This window comes from Equus przewalskii, chromosome 3 (genome assembly GCF_037783145.1).
Source record: "Equus przewalskii isolate Varuska chromosome 3, EquPr2, whole genome shotgun sequence".
Lineage (NCBI taxonomy): Eukaryota > Metazoa > Chordata > Mammalia > Perissodactyla > Equidae > Equus > Equus przewalskii.
Window position 1 is genome coordinate 47,228,490 of NC_091833.1, and position 19,189 is coordinate 47,247,678.

Consider the following 19,189-nt stretch of genomic DNA (forward strand, 5'->3'; position numbering starts at 1 on the left):
GCACGAGAAAGGTGTTTTACTTCCTGATTCCAATGTGCTCTTTCAACAGGCTTCTGCAATGTGAGCAGTTTCGACAGAGCTAGGCTCGGAGAGTTTAGGCAGCTTCTGTAGCATTTGGCTTCTGCAGCACCACGTCTTCCCCACTGCCCAGTTCCTGCAATGCATGACAGCTAGGAGCACTCAGTGGCCGGAAGCTTCCCCCAGTAGCCCTCTTAAGTAGTCTTGTAGAAGAGTGCTTTCACCAAGCTACTCCACATGAACAGCACTCCCCAACACTCTAAAGGGAGGATTTCCAACAAGTACCAGAAAGCATACTTTTAGTAAATTCTGCCAGTGCAGCGCCATGATGACTTCTCTGCCATTTGGTGAGCCATAGGTTTGCTCTCTCCAACAAAGTCTAGATCTCAGCCTGGGGGCAGGTGGACTCTTCTGTGGTTGCTTTATCTCAGTCTTAGTGAAACCGGCAGAGAGCCAGCCACTGATGATTAAGTAGCTAGAAACTAAAGGTTTTTTCCCTCTTTGCAATTACCGATTATACCTTTTAGCTGTTTAACCCACCCATTATAATCTGTGCTGCTTAGGCAATATGTTGACTCCCACTAGCCTCCTACAGATAACATTTTCCTGGAGCCTGGGTCACCATGGTCATAGGTGTGTGAGCGGTTTTTCAGGAATAAGATCTTCTTGTCCACTTCTGGCCAGTTGAGACCACCAACTCATCAACTGGGCCCGCGCAGATATCCAATAAGCAACATTTTGACGTGAAGAGGCTAAAAACTCTACCCTCAGATCATACTAACGCCACTAATTTGTGAACACGGGTGCTGTGAAGAGGCAAGAAGTCTGACTACGCTTGTGCACATCATCAATTACCTCACCTCCAGTCACCTCTCTCCACACTTCAGACCACCTTGCTCCCTATCCCATAAATATCCCTGAGTTCCTATTTTCTGGGAAGTGAATTTGAGGTTCATGCTCTTGCTTCCTCATGTGTCTGCCTTGTGATTAAACGCTCTCTCTGCTGCAATCTCGTCCTCTCGGTGTTTGGCTTTCTGGGCGGTGGGCAAAAACGAACCTGGTTCGGTAACATTAGGAACAGCATCTCCTCTTTATATCTGCTATTTCTTCATATTTTAGAGTTCTCCACTATATACTAGCTAATGCTGCATTACCTGAATCTACTAATACAGTTAGTAATTCTTTATATTAACTTCTGTCCAAATTACTGTGTAGTTTCTGTCTCTTGACAGGACCATGACCAGCACAGTCTTCCACAAAGGATTTGACAAAGTTTATATGTATGTTGAGGGATAAAATAAATTTCCGAATGTCATAAAGAAAGGAAGTGATAGACAAATCAAAAGAGGAGAAGTAATATTCATGCACAGAAAGGCATGCCACATAGTAATGTACAATTACTAGATGGGCTACACATTTAATCTAACAATGACAATTTAAAAAGAAACACATTCAATTTTAATATTCACAGTGCCCCAAAGTTAAAGAGCAATCTAGTTCAGTGGCTAAATGGAGGATGGTAAATGTCAAATCAGAGGAAATAAGTTCTATAAGTAGGCAAAATAATGTAGTATAAGTGCATAGTTTCTTATGGGCTGAATTGGATCAAGGGTAAAATTCTGACCATTTAGAGAACTAGACAGGCTTCCACGTACTTCAGGCAAGACTCTATAATTAACAGTGATTAGCATAAAAAGGTCAAGATGTCCATCCTTGGTAAGAATCTAGAATTCTGATTGTGTGTTTCCAATCAGGGGCAGAATCTTGACGGTTAAAGTAGGCATCTATAGAGTTCCTTGTGTTCACCTTGGCTACTTCAGAGTTTGATCCTCTGGATGTTTTCTGAAAGTGTTTACCTTATTGAGGAAAAGCCATGCATCTGATCATAAAATAAAATGATCTATTAACTGACCATCATTAGGTCTTCTGCTGGGACTTAATTCTGAATAGCAAGAATGAGTTGTAAGTAAATCAAAATCACTTTAAGCTTCTGCATTTAAATAATAAAGACTAGAAAAGGAGAAGAGATTATTTTGGAAAATTTCAGCTTTGTCAAGCTTGGAAAAAAGGGATTTCATTTACTGTGTCTTTATCTTGGGGGAAGAAAGAAATTTTCTTATATTTATACTACCCTTTAATACTTTTTAAAATATTTCCCCTACTGCTATCTATATCTTAGGGTTATTTTCTGCCCTTAGCTTCCAGCTACAATTCCTGTAAAACTGACAATATTTGAGTGTCATTTTTACAGTGAACTGATGTAGATTTGCCTCGTTGCTGCTATGCGCTCACCTCTTGAACCATCAGTTCCTACTACCTCACATAGTATTTACACTTAGCAAACATACAGTTATGAATTATTAATTCCTGTGACTGCATAAGACAAATTACAAATACAGCAAGCATAAAGAACAATCCATGATAATCTGCCTTAAAAAAATCTTCTAAGCAGAATGGCAAGTATTTGTCTTATCTAATTATGATACGACTACTATATACTAAGTTTAAAAAACAAATATACTGTTGGGATATGCATACTTACATATATTATTTATCAGTGGAGATCTTTGAATAATAGGAAAGAGAAAAGAAAAAAATCATCAAAATAAAAACTGCATATCTATGGCAGAAACTAAAAAACAGCAAACAGATCAAAACATAAAATCTGAAAAAATTTATGAAAAGACCCATGGAAATGTTGCCTACCCACAGTGTCTATTTGACTTGAATTACAATGTTATTTTTACAACGTTTTGTGGAATTCTTGCTACTTTTCTTGTTGTTTTTCCCTTGTTTTTTAAAGTATACATATGTAAGTTTACATTGAAAATATGTCAAACTAAGAAAGCTAAAGGAAATATTAATACAGATTGAGTCTGGTGAAGCAAATGTTTATTATTCTATACAAGATGGGGCTACAGAAAATTTCTAATATAAAAGAATGTGCATTCAACAAGAGAAAATTGAGAAATGACACACGGAAATAATAAAATTGTAACAATTTTGGATTTAATACAGGATGAAAAAGCAATACAAGAAAATATTTTGAGATGATGAGGAAAGAATCTATAGCAAGGGCAAGATCCTGTGGGAGACTTCTGAGATGTTAAGTGACAAAGGTCAAGGTCTCCCTATCAGGACCAAGGGGAAATTGATGGACACTGTCACAGGCTGTATTAGGTGCTCCCCTGATGACATGCCCACACGGCCTGTGCTTACATCTGCCCCAGCATTCCTCACACTGAATTGAAAAAATTTGTTTACTAACATATATTTATAGTTCCCATAAGACTATAATGGTTTAAGTATAGGAATCATATTTTACCCTTCTTTTGATTCCCAGGTTCTGACTTAAAGTAAACATTCAACGTGTTGGTGAATGATTAATGAATAATTAAACAAATGAATAAATACAACCTCTGTAATAGCAGTTAAGAAAATATGGGCAATAATTAAGTTGTGTGTTACAAATGTGGGAATAAGTTTCCAAAGGAATAAAGAGTATTACAGAAAATTAAACCAAAATAAAACAAATTTGTAATAATGTCAGAATATGTTTATTATTTAAATGTAAAATAAAAAATAAAATTGTGCCAAAAGAATTTGTCTAAACAACAAATTATCTAATTTAATATAAAATTATTCGTGGATAAGGGACTACCCCATTTTACATCTGCCTGAGAAAACAGAGTTAATAAAATCTCTTTTGCTGATGTGATAGAAAATAATCAATTCCTTCATCTCAGGTCTGATTACAATGAATTATTTCTGAAAATTCTACTTTGTGTTTTATACATTACTATTGCTTAAAACTTAATAGCTTTTCATAGTTCTAAAATGTATGCTCTTTTGTCAATTATTCTAGATGTTCTCATGAAGGTAACTGACTGACCATGTGTCAGTCTGCATCTTGATATAGCCAAATGCCACAATTAATATCTCAGTTAGGCAAATCCAAATAACAATGTTAAAAGAAATGTCCATAAAGAAAATGATTCTGTTCCAAAGACAGCAAACAGGTTGAGTGAGGATGCATGCTCTACCTAAACTTTCCACATCTCCCATGGCTGTACATTGATGCGTTTCTTTAAGATGGAAAGATTTCACTTCCATTCTGAAGGGTTTCTACACACAAGCACACATACTCCTAGTCAGAATGAGCACACCATCACCTTAAAGTTCCTGCAATGAAAAAGTCTTCTGAAGGTTATCAGAAACAAAAATGATCCAATAAATTTCAAAAGACATTTATATATGAGATGATGAACTAATTCTCCATTTTTGTGTGACTGAGTCACCTTTCAGTTTGTTATAGAACGAGCTCACAGGGTTCTACTGCGATTAGACAAAGCTACTTTCCTTGACCTTTTTCCTGTTGAGCACTTATGATTAACAACACTCATAAATCACACCTTTAAATCGACTTTTAGCATTACAACACTAACTAGTCCGTATTTGTGTTGCTGCTTAGAAATGTGCTCCAGAGTGAGGAAGGAACAGCTGCAAGCCCACTGTCACCATCTCAGGTTTACACATAGCTCAAGAAATAGGAAAATCTATTCTTACAGCTGAAATAAGAAAGAACGTTACACACTATAGAAATCATGATCTCTTAAAATGTTGAAAAAATACTTTTGTTCTTTGGGAATTAAATTAAAAATAAAAACCAACCAACATACTAAACACTGACCTCAAACTCAGGGTTTTGCTGTCCCCTGGTGCGGGACAGTCTTTTACTGCTCATTATGCTCCTAGTAACTCTTGTACCTCAGGTACTCTGTCATACATAAGAATACCTTTTAGTTTTGATGGAACGAGGAACGTTTTTCTTTAAAATGAGCAGTAAGTCCAGAGTAAATATTTTAATTGAGAAAAGATGACTATCAATTTTAGGAAGAAAGAAGAGGCAAACCTGTTAGGTAATTTTTGCTCACTTTTTAAATATGTTTAGTTTCAATACATTTGTTTCACTCATTCAACAAATCTTTATTAAGAGCTTTCTATGCGACAGACATTATCAGCAAACTATAGCCAAATGCGGCCTACAGTCTGTTTTGGTAAATACCATTTTATTGGAACACAGCCATACCCATCATTTACATATTGTTTATGGCTGCTTTCAGGCCACAATGGCACAATTAATTTGAGACAGACACTGAACGGCCCACAATGTCTAAAATATTTCTTATCTGGCCCTTTACGGAAAAAGTTTGCTGACCTTTTGCCCAGAAACTAGGGATACATGGGTGAATGAAACAAATCTCTCCATTTCCCGGCACTTTACATTTTGGCTGGGGCAGGCAGATATTAACTACAAGCAGAGAAAGAAGTAAATAATGTTGTGTATTAGAAGGTAATAAATACCATGGAAAAAGAAAGTAGTGTATAGGGAATAGAGCACATGATGTATGGGCCAGGTTGCAATTTTAAACAGGCTAGAGTAGAGGAATTTGAGAAAGTAACATTTTTGCGAAATTTTTGATAGACAGGAGGTAGCGACACATGAATTGGGGGAAGAATGTTCTGATCTGAGAAGGCAGCGAAGGCAAATAACTGGAAGGAAGGAGCACACTTTGTGTGTTCAAGGAAGAATAAGGAGGCTGCTGTGGGTGAAGAAGTGAGGAGAAAGTAGTCCGAGCAATGAGGACTGTCTTCAATGGTACCAACATTTGTTACTGCCAATAATTGCTGTAAAATATGAGTCAATGCCCTGGGCTTAGAAATTGTTTTTTATCATGTATGCTTAAGCAAATATAATTTAAGAACTCTGAAGTATAGTGTTAGTTTATTAAAATCTAGTTGCTACATATATATTAATTTATATACATATAAATATACATATATATTACTGGAAAGGAGATTGGAATGGTGACATGATTTATAGCAATATCTTGGAGAATATCTAATGTGCAATAATATATGAGGTGAGAGAGTGCTTGAAAAATTCACCAAATCTTGAAAGGATTTGGCTAGGGCTCAAGAGTACTGAATATATAAAAGAATAAATTTTATATTATTACCCTTAAGCTCCAAGAGACTAAGCAATGTTATTAGACTCATCAGGTAGTTAAGTTTTCCTGATGGATTGCAGTAATAATTACAGAATGAAAAAAGTGGTAAAACATAGATTCTATGCCTAGAGAGGAATATAATATAATGTGCACTCTCCTTAAATAGATTCATTTTGTCAAGAAAATTCAAAATATTTGCTTTAAAAAAGATTTTGTACCAAGCAGCTTGGCCAAACACACAAGAAGGGGCATATGGAAAAACCTGCAAAAGATGAAGGAAAGTATAAATAAGTGTGAAAAAAAATTTATTTTGGGTGTAATAAAATATGAGAAAAGTTGCCTATTACCTCATTAAAGATATAATCCTCTGTTTAACAGGTGACACGCACTGCCACCCGTGCCTCCTTTCAGGACACTCTCTGACCTTTGGCTGCTGCACTCTTAGCCAGAAACTGCAACGGCTGTCAGCTCCTCCAATTTCCTTAGAAAGGAGCAGCCCCGGACCGGCCAGGGGCCGAGTGGTTAAGTTCACGAGCTGCGGTGGCCCAGGGTTTCACTGGTTTGGATCCTGGGCATGGACATGGTGCCGCTCATCGGGCCACATTGAAGTGGCGTCCCTCATGCCACAACTAGAAGGACCTGCAACTAAGATATACAACTATGTATGAGAGGGCTTTGGGGAGAAAAAGCAGAAAGAAAGAAAAAAAAAAAAGATTGGCAACAGTTGTTAGCTCAGGTGCCAATGTTTAGGGGAAAAAAAGGAAGGAGCAGCCCCAATTGCACAGGATTGAGGAAAAAATAAAAGATATAATCCTCTAGCAAATATTTCGATGAGACAGAAAAAGGATTATTCTTAAGAATGGATCAAATCTTAAAAATTATAAATCATATTCTAGAGTACTAACAGCAAAACAATATACAAAACTCAAAATACGATTGCTGGTAAATACTACTTCAGATTTGAAGAGTGCTTTAGACAGTCTTAGGTAACATTGGTAAAGGACCTTACTTTTAGTTTATTACTAATTTCTCCTGTAAATAAAACTTTAATCCAGCAGATCAAAGAACAGCTGGAAATCTGTAGGTAGCAGATTCCCTGGAACCACAGGGGGACTACTTTGGCAACAAATAGCCACACTGTTATAAGCACACGTTTTTTTCATTGATTCATCTACCCTGCACTGTAGCTGTATGAAGTAGATACTATTATTACCTCTATGCCACAGATGAGAAAACTGAGAAAATGAGATGTTACATGATTTGCCCAAGGTCATACAAACACATAGAGGAGAATTGGGCCTGAAACTGCCCAGGGCAGCTCCAAAGGACTCACGCTTATTAACCTATGTTGACTTTTTAAGAGATGCCATCTCCTTGAACTTATGAAATCTAGAAATAGTCTTCAGATGTTCACACAACCTAAAATCTTATTCTTATTTCAGGATATCATAAGATATTTTTGAAGACACAAGCAATTTCATAGCCTATTAGGCAGAAGTCTCCTCATACACATCTCTTGGGTATTACATAAAGTGAGGATACAATTTATTATGAAAACTGTTACCTTTTTGAACATGGGAAAGGGGACTATTAATACAGATGGAATAACGACTTGGCGATCAGGCACTGTCTTATGTAAACCAGAACGTAGTCACACTAGACACGGGGGTCTTGGAATGACCCATTCCCTTTGGGAACTAATTTCCTAAGAACCTCTGCCCTTACCCTATAGCGGGCAGAGTCCTTCAAGTCTCTCTCTTTCCTGTCGGGTGTTTCCCCTGAGGTTGAGCCCATTTCTTGCTATTTCCTACTTCATTTTCTGATGGTTCTCTTTGACAATTAGATACCTCAGACCAGCTCCCAGCGTCTTCTCTGTACATCCAAAGCCACACCCCATGTGGCACCCGAAAATTCCTCCTCCTTCTCTTTCAGACTCTAATGCTTACCTAAAATAGACTGGTTTCCTGTACAATCCAGATGTGAGTTCATCCCTGGGGTCATCATTTCTGTACCTACTGCTAGTTTCCTCTTTATTCCTCCTCTCCCTGGGAAGCCCAATTGAATCCTAACAAGCAAAGAGATGGCTCCACTCAGTCACAGAGGTAACCCAATCAAGGATTTATAGTTTAAGCATACAAAAAACCCCCAAAGTCCCAAACCCCACATTTCCTGTCTAACTTGTTCCTGGCAGAGAAAAAATACCAAGAGTTTTAACAACATTATTAATTTAATTACCAATAATTCTTTTTTAAAGACAGGAGAAAAATGCTTTCAAAATACAGTTTTTTAAAAGATGTTTTAAATAAGAAACCAGTGAGAATAAGCTATATTGACCAACAAACTAGTCTGATGAAGGCTAGTGGGGTAGAATAATTAATGTTTACTGAGCACTCATTAATGCCAAACATTATCTTTTAATGGGAAAAAAAGAGAAACCATTAAATAGGCTAACATTCAAGAGAAAGAAAATGCAAAAAGGACAGAAGTCATATTGATTAAATACCAAAAGTTCCTCTTTGTGACTCCTGCCCAAATTCTCATTCATTGGACAAGTCACCGGAACTAACTGTCAAGACCAACCAGATTCTTTCTACTTAAGACTTTTGGTTATTGTGAAGAGGAACCAGAGTACCAGGACAACCCTCAAAATAGGGAAAATACAGTTTTTACTTAATTTATAATGTAATAAAATTCAATCCAGCTTTTAAAATTCTCCAGAGAAGCCAAAAACCTGGGCAAAGGAGAAAACTGAGATCATAAGTAGTTTTAATACAAAATGCAACCCGACCCAGACCATGTCAGGGAATACATGCAGAAATGTTTTCTTGATCATTAAACGTTGATTTTTATGTTCATTCTCACCCTTGCCTCCAAATACATTCTCGGTTTCTTGTCTTAGGAGTGAGTTATCTAAGTCACAAACTAATATTTTGATAATAAAGGTTATTTTTGAGAAGATGTGTCATTCTTGTTTCTATATTAACTATAGAGGTTTTTAGAAGTTATCTTCTAACGGGGAAGAAGAGCATCATTTAGCGATAACTGGGTCTAGCTGCTGACTCAGCATCTCGAGGATACAGGTGAAACTGAATAGGGGCATGTCAGAGGCATTTCAGAGCTGTGAGGAATCGGATAGTCTGCCTAACTTATGTAACGATTACATGGTAGCATGGTACTCACTATTTGTCATTTTTACAAGTTTAAGTGGTTGAAAAAAATTCTGCTTTCTTATTAACCCAGATGTCATTTCACCAACTGTAAAATGAATTTACACTCTCATGAGAAATGCCACAACTGCCATGGAAATTCACGGTGACTTGCAGACAGGGTTATAACTATTAAAAAAGAATGTGAGAGGCTCTATAGCTTTCACAGATGACGATGTTTCTTTTTTCAATATAATGCCCCTTTGGTGATCTACTTTAAGTTTTATACATAAGCACTGTAGCTAATGAAGACATAAAATACAGGAAATATGAAACGCTTTGAATATTGACATTTTAAATTACTTTTTTTTGGCATGCACGAAAACTTACTCCTGAGTTTGCTGAAATCTAGAGCTGTCTTCTTCAGTTCATCAGATACTTCGTGGGAGGATGTAATCACTAAGCTAGAAAAATGTGAAACCCTCCAGGCTAGACATCTTAGGCTAATGATAATGTAGAAAAGTTCTTCAAGGCATTGAGAGCACAGCACTTCATAAATAGTACTGCTACCAATTAATTTCTCTAAAATGAAGATTACAGATTTCCCATGGTGAAATTAATGTCATAGAGTCAACTCCTTTTGTAATAGAAAATGGTTATTTTGTCTCCTTTCTAATTCTGAATTAAGATACCACCTTCCTCCTCATTCTTCTCTACCCACACACATTTAATATTAGATGTTGGTAGAACTGATTTAAAGTTTTTTCTCTCTAGTAAAATGAAGGATTCTCTCCTCTCTCCTCTACGAAACTAAATAAATGATGCTTTTTTTTTTAAAGATGGGCACCTGAGCTAACATCTGTTCTCAATCTTCTTTCTTTTTTCTTCTCCCCAAAGCCCCTCAAGTGCATAGTTGTATATTCTAGTTGTAGGTCCTTCTAGTTGTGCTATGTGGGACACTGCTGCAGCATGGCCTGACGAGCGGTGCTAGGTCCACACCAAGGATCCAAAACAGCAAAACCCTGGGCTGCCCAAGTGGAGCGTATGAACTTAACCACTCAGCCATGGGGCCAGGCCCCAAAAGATGCTTATTTTAATAGTAGATTTAACGATATAATAAATCTCAAGGTACTAAAGCAGCAGAAATCAAAAGGATGCTTTATAAAACATCATATTATATACTTTTATATGTATTATACAATATATATTACACTATTATATTCTTACAGTTTATTATATTGCATTATATCTTTGTATTAATTTATTATAATTCCAGTCATGCATTGCTTAAGGGGACATGTTCTGAGAAATGCGTCATTAAGTGATTTTGTTGTCGTGCGAACATCATAGAGTGCACTTACACAGACCTAGATGGTATAGCCTACCACACACTCAGGCTATATGGTACTAATCTTACCGGACCACCATCATATATGTGGTCCATCATTGACCAGGACGGCATTATGCAGCACATGACTGTAATTTTAATCTAAGCCACTAACTCAAAGACTAGAGTACTGGCTAATGACTATAATATAGAAAAAACAGGTAATTTGTGTATCAGTCTTCTTTACATTCCCTTTGGGGGAAGCATTTTCTTCCTCTTATAGTGGTCCTATTAAGCTTAGTTTTTAAAGTATGAACTTCTACTCTTTTGGAAGAATGGGAGAAGGATTTTCAGTTTTTGTTCTGTCCCCCTAACCTATGCTTAACAATAGAAGAGAAATGTCTTATCTAATTGGTGAGATTGCGTAAAGGATGAAATATGAGGAGCTCAGCCTTTCCAACAGTCTCTCCTTTGGTGTAATCTGATCTGTTGATGTGGGCTTTCTCCTCCAGTTCCTCCTCCCCTGTAAACACACTTGGACCAAGGCATAGGGCCTGCCTCTAGAAGCAAGTCATCTTTCTTTGTTGGCCCACTTTTGGGCCTTGGGTGTGATGCAGCAATGAGTTTGCAGCAAATTTAGTAAGCATATGTTCTACAGATCTTTATAGAATGAACGCTTGTGTCTCCCCATAATTCATATATTGAAATCTAATCTCCAATGTGATGGTTTATGGAGGTGGGGCCTTTGGGAGGGAATTAAATCATGAGAGTGGAACCCTCAGGAATGAGATTAATGCCATTATAAGAAGAGGCCAGAGAGCTAGCTTCCTCTCTTTCTGCCATGTGAGAATATGACTAGAAGTCATCATTCTACAACCTGGAAGACAGCCCTTACTAGAATCCAACCATGCTGGCACCCTTATCTCCAGAATTGTGAGAAATAAATGCTTGTGGTTTATAAGGCACACAGTCTGTGGTATTTTGCTATAGAAGGCCAAACAAGATCTAAGGCATATGGAGATCACAAGTCTGTGCCCTATCCCACGTTTAGATTTCAATTGTTTCAGATCATGTAGTGGGAAGCTGCATGGAAATTTCATTCACATTTGTTGAAACAGGTTCTACTTACTTAAATATATGTTCATACATGTGTTTGATGAACTGATATTTTTAGGTGTGTTATAAAATTAACCAAGAAATTATATATGCGATATTAATTGCTTACATCTGTTTTTTTGGATTCCTCATCTAGATTACAGACTCCTTCTTGGAGAAAGATCATAATATTCCCCAAAGCACTTAGCAATACGGAAGACACACAAAATGCTTGGTAGTTCACAGGTTGAAAGAAATTGAGCAGTTTACATAAATTCAGTTCAAATATGTATTTAATGGTAGAAAATAGTTAATTTAATTTATCTATTTTAACTATTTTAATTACTGGACAAATGAATTAAATTGGACACCTAAAATATTTTAAAATAATTACATAAATTTATAGTGTCAGTTCTATTGTAATAATGAAAATATTCTATGAGACCTCGTTCACTAGAAAAATTACTCATATTCTTGAATTTTAAAAATATACTAGCTGATATCATTTATTTTCCCTAGATATGTATACCCTATACAACATTACAATGTTGGAATTCAGAAATCTCTAATTAAATTTTGATAGATTAAAAGGATTAGATTGTCTGCCAGTATCTCAAGAGTAAGTCAGAGAGGGCCAAGAAGGAAAGAGGACCTACATACACAGTAGGGCTTGTGAGCCGAGGAGGCTGGGCAGAATGTGTCTGCTCATCAATTTTAAGTTTATAAACAAAAACTGTTCTGTAGTTTCCAACATATGACTAATAATCCTTCGTCAGGATGACAGACCCGAAGGTTAGCTTAATCCAGATTTCTGTTGTGTGTGCTTACTGATCATGTTCCTGTTCATCAGTATCAGAAAGGTTAAGAGAATGAGGGGCATGGACGAGGATGGATGAAATTCTATTTGTCAACTTTATATTTACCTAAAAATATTCTACCCAATAGTATATTACAATTTGCACATATAGGAATATCAGAAATCTCATGCCAGCTCAGAACAGAAAACTAACTATCTCAGAATGTTGGGAAGGTGACCAAAATGGGACTGTTTCCCCTGAATTCCTGAAATACCCTTAAGTTATATATGAGAGCACAAGTTTTAAAGGGCAGAGTCTCTTTCATTGCATTCTGGGCTTAATTCAGTAAAGTGGAGTCACCAGAAAATTAGGAAACGTGCACTGTTATGTCCCAAACGTCGTGTTCCTTGTAATAAGGCAAACATTTCATAAGGCAAACAGTGGCATATGATTCTCTAGACTGAAGCAAAATTCTCCCAGATGTCTTGCAGACAATTAAAACAATCTGGTATAATCTATTTCAACTTGGCAAAATTAAAACTATATTCTAGTTGGATATGTCTCTCTGGGAAAATCTGGTTTTCCTAAGCTGTCATCTTTGATGAGAGTTCCAGGCGCTGCTGACAAAGCATTAGATGTTATCAATGACGTATGGAGAAAGAAAAGAAAATGTCTTGCAACCAGATTTAAATAAAATATGCTCAGGGGGCAAATTCCATGTATCAACACACAGCGATTCTGCACATCACTGAACTGGGATTACAGTCTTTCAGGGCGGTCTCATGGCTCCAAGGTAATAAATACTTCACACCATAAAAGAGGCCTTAAATGTGAAGCAGCCAACAGGTTTAATATCATTGCATCTAGAAGTTCAAATATAAAGCTGTAATCAGTTGCATTAGTTTAGAAAAAGGTAAAATTAAAATCCTAAGAAAAAATGTTGATAGGTGCAAACGAAAAAGGTACTTTAAAATAAATATCAGAAGCAGTTGAAAAAATGACATATCATATTTAATATAGACACAGTTCTTAATTTGCATTAGTGCTAAACACCTGATAATTATCCACAAATACTCCTAGAATGGAATTAACTTTTCTTCCTGCACTATAATTAGCCAATAAATCTTAACAGTAAAAGGAAGATTGTACTGAAACTAATAATTTAAGTAGCCTCTAACAACAACGTGGTGTTTAGTATCTATAATTCTCTCAGCTTACCAAGGTACCAGTATTCAACTTATCATGCATGAAATCCTAATGACTTAAAAAACTTGGTTGTTATCAAGAAATACATTATTCACTTTAGAGTTTACTTTGATCATTAATAATCACTTTATGAATACGAGGAAGGGAATGTGGCATATGACTTCCTTAAGGGCAAACTGATAGGGATCTCACAGAGAACTTCCTTTAAAACTGCGAAAATACAAAAATTCATTTAGAGTTGCATATACAACATACTGAAAGGTTTCCTTGTTTATTTCAATTGAGGAATTCGGAATATATTTTGCCTACTTTGAATAATACATTCATTTATTCATTAAATACACATTTGAGTGCTTATGGGTCATGCACTGTTTTATGGACTGGCTCTTAACACTGAGGACTGAGTGGCAATGAACAAATGAATGTCTTTATAGTGTTACACAAATTCTTTGTCATAAGTCTTTTCTTCCTGCCAAAACAAAAAAAGTCCCAAGGAATAATGAGAGGCTTATTAGTAGTCTCTATAATTTCAGAGACTACTTTACACTGTCCTTGGGTTAAAGAGAAGGGAACCAGCTCCTTAGATTATTGGAAAAGCGCTGAATAATGAAAGATGCGTTGTCCTAAAAGCTACAATAAGTGCGTAACATCTTCCTGTTTTCTCAAAGATGCAGTATGAATAGGATAAAATGTACTTAGTTTATCAGTAGGTTTGGATCTTCCCATTTATACACAGAAAATGTTTCCTTTATAAAAAGCTTAATATTTTATCTATGGAAGAACACTATAAATAAGATGCAATTTCATTGTTCCATAATATTTCGTTCAAGTGCCCATCATTAGTTCTGGAAGGACAAATCTGTAAAGTGCTGGGACAGACTGGCCTCATCAGTGTCCTCTGGTGGGAATTTTTAGTAGTTAAATGCTTCTGAGTAAAATAAGAATATGAAAAATTTTCGCAGATTTTGGAACTGACAAAAGGAATAATGTTCACTTGCCTAATGACAGAGACGACATGTTTCGAGAAAGCAGTACTTCTTTTGTTAATGGATCTCTTTGGTAACCAGCCTTCAGTATACATAATAAGAGAAAAATCATGGAACAAGGAAAAACAGTCTCCTCAAAGCAATTAACATGCTTGTCGAAGCTCTCTAGTTTTAAAGAACCAGACAATTTTTTATGCATAGTAAACACTGAAGCTCCATTTATTATATAGTTTGCCCATTTGCTATGTCTCAGAAAAAAACTTCATAGTTTTGTTTATATTATCGAATGTATATCTAGATCTAGAGCTTTCACTGAATATATACAACTAAAATCAAGAATTTTCCATTTATTTGCAGACATTTCCAGTAGGGAGAGAAAACTTAAATAGAGTCATTAAAATTTCATTTTGTTTCAAAAAAAGGATCCATTTAACATATGCTTATCTTAATATACAATTGACAAAAAAAATATTACTAGTAAACATGTACTTATACCACTGAATTAGAAAAAAGTTAAATAATTATATAGTAATACCTAATGCTTGTGCAAAAGTGTATCTTGCCCTTATGCCAGTAATGCTACTTTTGAGAATGTATTTTAAGAAAAATAATTAGACATATAAAATGTATTTAATACATAATTAAGAAAAAACCAGAGTACAAAATATATATAGTTATTATCATTTCAACTATGTAAAAAAGGGGGGAAACACCTAAATATATCCAAAAGAATTATGTTGGGGTAGTGGAATAATGGGTAACATATTTTTTTTCTCTTCCGCCACTAGAAATCTTTCATTAAATACAGTAGTCTAAAATAAATTTTATATAAAATTTAGTCAAGATTATTATTTTATGTAAAAAACACCCTCTATTACAATAAGCAAATAGTGAGACTTCTTTAAGAAGCAACATTGTTGTTGATATAAAGATAGCTGTGTTCATCAAGTTTCAAGGATGAAATAAAGTCTTCTTCGCCCAACCTTAAGTTCAATTACAACAGATGGATGACATTAAACTTGCCAAGCGTCTGCCTTTTGTAACATATTGTAGATAACTCAAACAAATCATGTAGCCAAACTTGGGTAGTGTAACAGGCAAGCCATCATCTTTCTAGTAGCTTGAGTATTTTTGCTAAAACAAATGCGCCTATTGTAACAAAGTTCAGAGGAGGAAAAAAAAATACATAGACTTTCATCTATGGAAAATTATACAATGATACAGTTTTCTTAAATGACAGATTATAATAAGATAGTCTATACACTCCAAGATCTCAGTGTAAAAAATGATAGAGAACTATGAACAGTGCCTATTATTTTTAATTGAAAAGGTCAGATTAGCTAGGAAGTGAAAATCAATAAGCAAAAATCTTTTCAACTGATTCTATCCCACCTCCCCTCCTCCAAAATGAGGCATCTCTTTGCACATCCAGCATGAAGGAGGCAGTCTCAAGCAAAGGCAGGGTAGCACCAGCTAAAGCATCCTTCAGTCCCTCGTCTGCTGCTCAGTAGCTGACGGGAAAGTTCACTAAATGTGCTGAACCTTAGTTTCCCTGTTTGCAAGGCAGTGAGAACGACAACAGAACCAACATAATTCACAGAGTAGTTGGGAACGGTAAATGGAATACAGGATGAGCATGAGTTAAAACTAAAATAAACAAACAATGGGAGGAGGAGCTGACATGGATTAGACATCTATTATGTTGACATTAGGTGTTTTATTTCTCCACAGTTCTTTTTAAAAGTCACATCACTTTTTAAATAGTAATTTAATTAGTATTGCTATGAAACCAGTTTGCTCACAGATGAAGGACAAATGACCAAAGTCATGTGTTTAAAGGGAAAAGGTGGGTCCAGTAGCCTCAAACCCTGGGAACCTTTAAATACTGAATCAAGTTAATCTTGGCTGGCTGTCAAATAAGCCAAGAGCTGTGAAATGTACTAGGAATTGAGAATTTAACAAAAGGAATATTGGCAATTGCGTCTGGGAAATTATAAGAATTTTAAGGTGCTCTCATTCCAAAGCAACCAAGTTCCACAAACCTCAATAGCTCTGAAATCCCTAAAACCACGGACTTGACATAGGCTCTGTTTTCTTTGTTCCTCAGCCTGACACTCCACCAATCTGTGCATGCTACAGTGAGAAATAAGTTGATTCAAGGACCATCACAGTGAAGCACTTTTTGTCTCTCCATAACAAACATAGTCAAATTTAATTTACACAAGCACAGATTCTTTAAAAGACATCATGTAGGGGCTGGCTGGGTTGCTCAGTGGTTAAGTCGACACGTTCTGCTTCAGCAGCCCAGGGTTCGCCGGTTCGGATCCTGGGTGCGGACACGGTACCGCTTGGCAAGCCATGCTGTGGCAGATGTCCCACACATAAAGTAGAGGAAGATGGACACTGATGTTAGCTCAGGGCTAATCTTCCTCAAAAAAAAAAAAAAAAAAGAAAGAAAGAAAGAAAGAAAGAAAGAAAGAAAAGAAAAAGAAAAAAGACATCATGTAGTTCTGTAACTTTGAGGGATTTAACAACTTTAAGCCTCAAGTTCCTCAATTATAAAGGAAAAATGTATGACTGAGGGTGATGTGAGATATTTGCTTATGCAAATTGCTTAGCATTTTACTGACACATAGTATAGGCACGTATTTGCCTTACGTACTTCTCAGTATTTTGTACTTTCACAAACATAGGTTATGAATATGTCATTTTAAGTTTATTTTTACTGTTCCATTTATACTTAGGTTTTACAGCAGCTGTTCTTTCTTGAGTAGCATTAACTTCCTACCCATAGCTACTTTCTGTTACTAATTGTTCACATAACAGACCATTTCTTCCAAAAAATTACCTTAAGAGAACCATCAAATTGTATTATTAATCAAATGTTTTTTTCTTGTAAAAATAAGTAGACTACATTAGCACTACCTAAATTTCTGGAAAAAATTTTCATTGTTTTGTTGAATGCTGTTTCCTTAGTCTTTCTTTGATTTCTAGAATATTTTAGACTAGAATCCATTTTGAATCCTTTCCTTTTTGCCCCCGTAAATTATTTTGATTACTAGTCTTTAGATAATTGTATGTTCTATTTTCCTTGGTTATTTTATCATCATTGTTCACTGTGGCACCCATTTTCTGTGCAAGTTTCCTGTTTCACGTCTCCACCCCGCGCATTTGGTTTCTAGAACTTCCTCCGTTAAATTATACAGCAAAACCCACACTCCTTCTTCCCTCTTTTCCTTCAGTCTTTCATCTTCCAAAGTACACAATTTTATAATGTGATATCATCTTGCTTGATTGATTCTTTAAAGGTTTCTTTAAAAAATATAAGAGCAAGAACTATGATATAAATCATATTCCTTTCTTCAAACATTTACTGAATGTCCACTTTACTGGATGCCGAGCATGTAAGGATGACAAGTCTCCGTCAATAAGGAGCTCATCCAATGGGAGAGGAAAAGAAGGCAAGGAAAAGCCACATTTGAGTGTGACAGGGGAGCACACAGGAGGGCACTGAAGCCCCACCTTCTTGGTGAGAATGATGCCTGGTTAAGTTTTGAATCCTCCTTTTCATTCCTTACAGAACTTAAAATAGTCCTAGAAATAGCTCAAATAGTTGAGAAGTGAGATGGTACTAAATTATTTAAAACTGCCTCCAGCCCATCATTCACGTTTTCTTCATCAACTGAGTGAAATAATTCTGTCAGCAGATGATATCAGACACTCACTGTTGTTCATTTGGATTAGCAGGTTTGCTCACTTTCGACAATTCTCTCAGTCTGTATTTGACTGACTATGGTAGATTTATTGGTGATATGAACTACAGATGTGCGAGTATGTAGATACTGTATTCACACACATAGATAGACAGAGATACACTGACGATCATTAAAAAGCATTTATTTTCTTAGCTTTTAGATAAGATACTTAGATTTTTCTCTCTTCGTGTCTTCAGCACTCATGTTAATGCCAAGCCATGATTTCACAAGAACTTTTAAACAATGGACATTTAGTCCTTACTCACACGCAAGGAATGCCCCTGAAAAAGGACATGGTAATAGAAATGACACTCAGTGTGTCTGTGATGTCCCCTGCCCTTCCTGAGGGAAGCCACCATGCTCACCTCCAGGCTGTGAGAAGTTGCTGCAGTTGCTGTAGGCAATTGCTCTGATATCAGTCTTCCTGTTTTGTATCACACAACTTGGTGCCCTGACCACCCAAGTCTGACCACTAGTACCAGGCTAAGCGATCTATAAACAGGAGCTGCTGTTTTTGTTACGGTGCGATACTAAGCAGAGGGGAACTGTGATGTCCTATAGCGTAGCACTGACCTCACCTCTTTGTAACTTATAAATCTGCTGGTGTAGTAGAGGGAAAAATATGTTCATGGAGTCACACAGACTTTGCTTCAAATCCTAATTCTATCACTTAGTATGCAGACCTGAATGAATCACTTAATCCCTCTGAATATCAGTTTTATTATAGATAAAGTAGAAGTAATAATGCGTACTTCTCAATTTTATTATAAAAATTAAAGGCAATAATAAACCTAAAGCATTCATCACAGCACCTATCAGAGAGTAGGAGCTCAGTAAACTACAGCTAT

General features: G+C 36.1%; 1 protein-coding gene and 1 long non-coding RNA gene across 7 annotated transcripts in view; one reads left to right on the forward strand and one right to left on the reverse strand.

Moving 5' to 3' along the window:
- The window catches only part of CCSER1 (coiled-coil serine rich protein 1), a 1,207,616-nt gene that overhangs the window by 605,174 nt on the left and 583,253 nt on the right, over positions 1 to 19,189 (reverse strand). The window contains exon 9 of one of the 6 annotated variants that reach the window (XM_070614296.1): positions 13,225 to 17,011. The exons of the other annotated variants lie outside the window; for them this stretch is intronic. Within the exon in view, the coding sequence (XP_070470397.1) occupies positions 16,883 to 17,011 (129 nt within the window). The 3' untranslated portion in view covers positions 13,225 to 16,882. Of the gene's footprint in view, positions 1 to 13,224; positions 17,012 to 19,189 lie in introns of those variants that run through there. 6 annotated transcript variants of the gene reach the window in all.
- Positions 1 to 19,189, forward strand: part of LOC139082521 (uncharacterized) — a 45,600-nt gene that overhangs the window by 21,810 nt on the left and 4,601 nt on the right. The gene's annotated exons all lie outside the window — the stretch shown is intronic.